Below are 5609 nucleotides of genomic sequence, written 5' to 3'. Positions count from 1 at the left end.
CATGAATCTGACCAAGAAGCGGCAGATACAAAACAAACAGAATCGCTCAATCAAGCGGCGTCACACGGTGGGCGGACCGCACGACTATGCGGCAAATAACGGTGTTGGCGGCGGCGGTGGCGGTGGCGGTGGCGGTGCAGGTGGCGCCTGTAGCGGTGGTGCTGGCTGCGGCGGTGCCTCACGGCACGATCTGACGGCCATCAACTACAATCATCACAATCGCCATCACAAGCAGCAGCTGCTCAAGTTGGGCAGCGCCGCAGCCGGCGCCAATGGCGGTGCTGCGGCCGAAACGACAACCACAACAACAACCACCACCACAGTGCTGCGCAGGCTGGGCGCCACAGCGACCAGTGCGAGCGCCAGCGCCAGTGTGAGTGGCGTCACGGAGGCCAGTGTCGCGCTGCCCGTCTCTGGCGCCAGTTCGAGCAACAACAACGGCAGCAACAACAACAACAACAATTCGCCATTGAGCGACGGCAGCAACGGCAACAGCAACGCCAGCGGCGGCGGCGTCGGCAGTCCATGCAGCAACAGCAGCTCGGCCAGCCACAGCAGCAGCGGTGCTGGTGGTGGTGGTGGCGGTGGAGGCGTTGCTGGCGGCGATCAAGTGCTGGAGGTGGGCATACGCATCAAGAACATCAACAGAGCGCGCTTCTAAATGCAGCCGTTGGAGCAGGTGAGTGGCGCAATGAAATAGAGCTCAAGAATCTTCAATAATTAATATGTTAATTCATGTCGCTTGCAGCTAAGGGAAATGCAACAAACGTACAACTCGAATGTGTGAGGGAATATATTGATTTATATATATATATATACATGTATATTGGAAAGGATTAGTATTAAAAACGAAATATATAAAACACACGGGGAAAGTATTTCAAAACATGGCTTAAGTAAAAACAAGCTCTAAAAAATATAACAAAAATTTAAAAAACGAAACAAAGATAAGAAAAAAAACACACACACCCACAAATCCCCAACAAGCCCCACAAACGCACACAAACACACCGAGGGAACAATGGAAAAGCAAAAGTTATGATTGTAGAGACAGCGCATCGCATAGAGGGAGACATAAATATATATACAACTATTTTGTAAAACGTATACAATAGTACGGAATATGCTTAACGCATACACACACACACACACACATACACATACACATACAGAGAAACATGTATTTGTAAAAATAATCACACACACACACACAGACACACCGAAACTTACACAATCAGACTTTTACAATCTATGTTCGATAGCCATATATAGAAAGAAAACAAAAACAGTGCATACATACATATATCTATTTATATATACATGTTTAAACTTAATCAAACAATGTCGCCTGTCTATAACTTAGAGGGAGACAGCAATAAAGCTAGCAAGAGTTAACGAAAGAGAGGGAGAGAGAGGGAGATATGGCAACATCTTGTAGGCAGGCAGCTGCTTTGTATGATTTGCAATGTATTTCGACTGTTATGTATGTAGTTATGTACCTGTACCTGTTCATACACCTATGGATAGATTCTAGTGCGTAGATGGAAACACTTTTAGGTGCCTTAATTGCTTTGCTTTGAAAATTTGTGAGTGACATGATTTAGGGAACGCTGCCCACAGTGCTCGGTGCTCGATTGGGAATTTGGCAAAAAGCACATATGTCTATACGAACATATACATGCATGTGTATATATGTGCGTTGGGTGCTCGCGTGTCATTAGCTTAGGAGTCGACCATGTTTTGTAAAATGTGAGGCGTTAGCTAAGTCCAGCATCGCGTGGACCTGGCCGAGCTGGGCCCAATGCAGCTGCCTGCTCGACGTGGAGCTTAGGCCCCTCAGTTACCGACAGGCGAAAAGGAGCAGGTGCGCACATAAAAAATAAACCCCCTTGGCAAACAAATTACAAATGTCATATATGTATGTATGTATATCTAATATTTAAACAATTCAGCAATAAGTATAGCAGGGCAATGAATGAATGTGAGAGAGTTATAAGAGGACGAAGAGAGCATAAATGTATCCATAATAATCAACACACAAATGCATACCTAATATACCTATATAAAATATAATATATACAAATAAATGTATATGTATTATTACTATTATTATTATTATTTTTTTTTATTTTAAGCTGAGTTCTACAACATAAAATATACATGCAAATATAATCATTAAGTAAATAGTCTAGAGTTGTATGTAGTTTTATATATACACACAAACACACACACACGCACACATGCACACATGTGTATATATTTATGTATGCAGATATATATGTATAATTATATCCATATTGTATAGTTTTTCCCTTTTTTTTTTTTTTTTTTTTGTATATATTACAATTTATTTTTGCTTTACTTGATTTAATTTGATTATTCTGATTTTTTTTCCATTTCACATGTTTATTAAATTCATATATATAAATATACATTTTTTTTTTGTAATCCTACTTTATTTATACATACTATATTTTGTTATCGAAAAAACTGAAAGAAAAAATTGTTGCAAGCGCGTAACGTTGCTATATATATTATTATATTATATTATATATTATTAATATTTTTATTAGTTTTAGGTAGTTATTTTTAAAATTGTATTTTTTTTTTAAATAAATGTGAACTTATAAAAGCAACAATGACGACACAATAAAACAAACATCATAAGAGTACTTATAAAGCGAATAACTTCGATGGTTTTTGAATCATTTTCAGTTGGGTTAACTGAATAAGTCAGCCAATCAAGGCAAGTGATGTCGACTTGACTTAATTCGAAATATTTTCATATCATATGACTCTGAATCTTGCTTGAATTTTTTTTATTATTTTGAACCAAAAATTCTGGCAAAATGTTGGATTGATTTGAAATTCCCAAACTGGTTTGGTACAATGTATCAGCAGTGTATCAGCACTATGATTTTCTTCTGAAAAATTATTGAAAAATATTTTAATACATTAAAAGATATTTAAAAAAGTTTATTATATACTTAAAGGAAATATATAATATATACAAATTTTAAACACCTTATATATATTTGAAAATATTTTCATATAAAAAAAACTTAAGTTTGAATATTAAAAAATTATGTGAAAGTATTTTACAAATATTTAAAAATACTCCAAACCCAACAACAAAACTGCGAATATAAAGAAATTTGTATTCACATTTGAAGGCGCTTGGGAAACCTTTCTTCAACAACGGATGAGTGATATAACATATATTATTTTCCTTAAAAAATTTAATAATTTGACAATACTTAAGATTCGCTAGCTTAACTCAAATACAAACATAACTCTAACTAATGTTGACAAAAGCTAATTACAAGGTTTGGTGTTTGGTAATGCTTCAGAGTTTGGCCTGTGGTCCAGTGCCCGAAATTTTGTAGACGAACGCGTGGGCCGCATCGTAATGCGGATTGCAGCTGTGTCGGACCCGCTTCAGCCAGGCGCGTATCTTGGGGAACTTGATGCGCACATCGTAGTCGGCCATGCCTATTGATGGGTGGGGCAAGGTGGCATGAGAGTGTCTAATCGGGTCAAGCAATGCAAATCGACTTACGCGTTTGCTCGATTTCACAGGCGGCAAAGATGTCGGCAACCGTGAGCGTAGATCCGGTTAGGAACTCGCTCTTGGCCAGCCAGACCTGCTCGATGATGTCCAGATTGCGCTCCATGTGCATGCGCAGCTTCTCGATTTTGTCCTCCTTGGGCGAGCGACCCGTCAGCAGCGGATCCAGCCAGATGGTGCGAAAGTACATGGCACAGGTGAGGCGCAGCGTCGTATGCTGCCACTCGAGGAACTCATCGACGCGAGCCTGCTTCGCGAAATACTTGGGGTAGAGTATCTCCGGGATCTCGCCCTTGGCACTGAGGTAGCGCAGTATGGCCACGCTTTCCGCTAGCTTATAGCCATTATCGTTAATGCAGGGCACACGCTGAAAACGATTTATATTCAGCTTGAACTCATCTGTCAGATGTTCGCCTGAAATGAAGATTTACGCATATATATTCACAGAGAGATATAGTTATATATATGTATATATCGACTATTAGGCCTACCATTACGCAGCGCTACAACACAATCCTCGAACTGCATTCCACTCAAACGGAATATGATGAACAGCGCCCGCGACGGCTGCGACATCAGATCGTAATAAAACTTGAGCGAAGACATCGTTTGACTCTTCAACTTCGTGCTCTGCCGCTGTACAACTGCAAGTGTGCATATAAAGTGACAATGGATGTGAGTTGCATAAAGCAGCCAACTGAACTGAATCTAACTAAACTTAATCATTTCTCTTGAGCACTCCCCACCTTTGGCCTCAACCGGTTCAAAGATCACTTTTCATGCTACGCACCTTCGATCAGTCGGCTCCAACAACAACACAACAGATTAGCCCCGAGTGAGCGGCCACTGAGACTCAACCAGCTGGCGACAATCGCATCGCGTTACTGAACCACTGCCGAGAGCGCGCGAGCAAAAGCTTTCTTGTGCCCAAAGCTCTGAGAGTGCTCATCGCGAAGCTTTCAAGTGGCGCCGTTACGATGCAAAGTGCGGCTAGATAAATATTCGTTTGCTTGTCATTTTTTTAGTGATAGTGAAACTTATTCTTTTATTTTGTATACTCTGTTTCATGATTCATTTACGTGCATATTAGCTGCAGAATATGAGCGTAACGAATTTTGAATTTTTTCTAGCATTTCATTTTACTAGTCAAGAAATTCAAAAGTTGTTATGAAGGTAAATACAAAAAAAAAAAAATAAATAAATAAAAAAAAAAAAATAAATAAATAATATTAATAATAATTTTTAAATATGTTGAGACAGGAAAAATAAATTTTTTATTACATAATTTGAACAAATTTGTATTTATTTCTATTTTATGTCTCTATGAAAATTTTCGTATAAATTTGTTTATATTAAAAATAAATTGAAAGATTCAAAGCTTTGCTCTCAACTGTAAAAATTAACCAAACTGCTTCTAAATGGGTAATCAAATTCATTTTTTCTGTATCCTTTCATTGTTCCTAATTATATTCTTATCTACATAAATGTATGAAATCGATGTATTTGTATTTTTTTATCTACATATTTTTCACGGCACTTTTACTAACAGTCAAGGATAACATCTAGCGCATCAGCTTGTCTTTAGCTTAAAAATCCACTAGGCACTCAGTATGCGCCTATAAGAAGTTAGTTCCACAGATAAGTGCTGTTACGCCATATATGTGTGAATAAATATAATTTTTTTTATCAGAGCTGATTGCTTTTGTGCATAAATAGCAGAATTTCAAAAAGCTTTTAACTAGTTTAAATAGAACTGCGAATGCTCAGTCGTTTTACTCAGCTGAAGGCTGAAATTCCAATTTAAAAGAATTCTTGTTGCATTTTTTTTTTTTTTTTTTTTTTCAATTTAAATTTATTTAATATCAATTGCAATTTCCATAGACATAGTTGATGCTATAATAAACTTACTTCTGAAGCTGTTGCTTATTATGTTCAACAGATTGGGCGTATCCTGTCCATCGCAGAGACCCACTAAGCTGGCCAGGTGCGACGACATGTTATGCACCGACTGAGAATTGAATACGCTTTGAATCGTTTGCAG

General features: G+C 38.2%; 1 protein-coding gene and 1 long non-coding RNA gene across 4 annotated transcripts; one reads left to right on the top strand and one right to left on the bottom strand.

Annotated features, from left to right (window-relative positions):
- Nucleotides 1-512: 512 nt before the first annotated feature.
- Nucleotides 513-1901, top strand: LOC122757902. The gene is made up of 2 exons (XR_006358093.1): nt 513-679; nt 749-1901. It is a non-coding gene; the product is annotated as an uncharacterized LOC122757902 (long non-coding RNA).
- Nucleotides 1902-3203: 1302 nt separating this feature from the next.
- On the bottom strand, nt 3204-5579 carry LOC6583994 (glutathione S-transferase theta-1). Of its 3 annotated transcripts, none has more exons than XM_002009618.4 (4): nt 5477-5579; nt 4060-4212; nt 3560-3982; nt 3204-3492 (listed from the first exon to the last, which is right to left on the bottom strand). In XM_002009618.4, the coding sequence occupies exons 1-4, from the start codon at nt 5562-5564 to the stop codon at nt 3347-3349; spliced, it is 810 nt and encodes a 269-aa protein (XP_002009654.1). In that variant the 5' UTR covers nt 5565-5579; the 3' UTR covers nt 3204-3346. The 3 variants fall into 3 exon arrangements, with proteins under 3 accessions (XP_002009654.1, XP_015016952.1, XP_015016953.1); XM_015161466.3 differs by lacking the exon at nt 5477-5579 and adding an exon at nt 4359-4467; XM_015161467.3 differs by lacking the exon at nt 5477-5579 and adding an exon at nt 4315-4434.
- Nucleotides 5580-5609: the final 30 nt, after the last annotated feature.

The sequence above is a fragment of the Drosophila mojavensis genome, unplaced genomic scaffold (genome assembly GCF_018153725.1).
Source record: "Drosophila mojavensis isolate 15081-1352.22 unplaced genomic scaffold, ASM1815372v1 contig_136, whole genome shotgun sequence".
Classification (NCBI taxonomy): Eukaryota; Metazoa; Arthropoda; class Insecta; order Diptera; family Drosophilidae; genus Drosophila; species Drosophila mojavensis.
The sequence above is the reverse complement of the archived record's forward strand: the minus strand, read 5'-3'. Positions and strand labels throughout refer to the sequence as shown.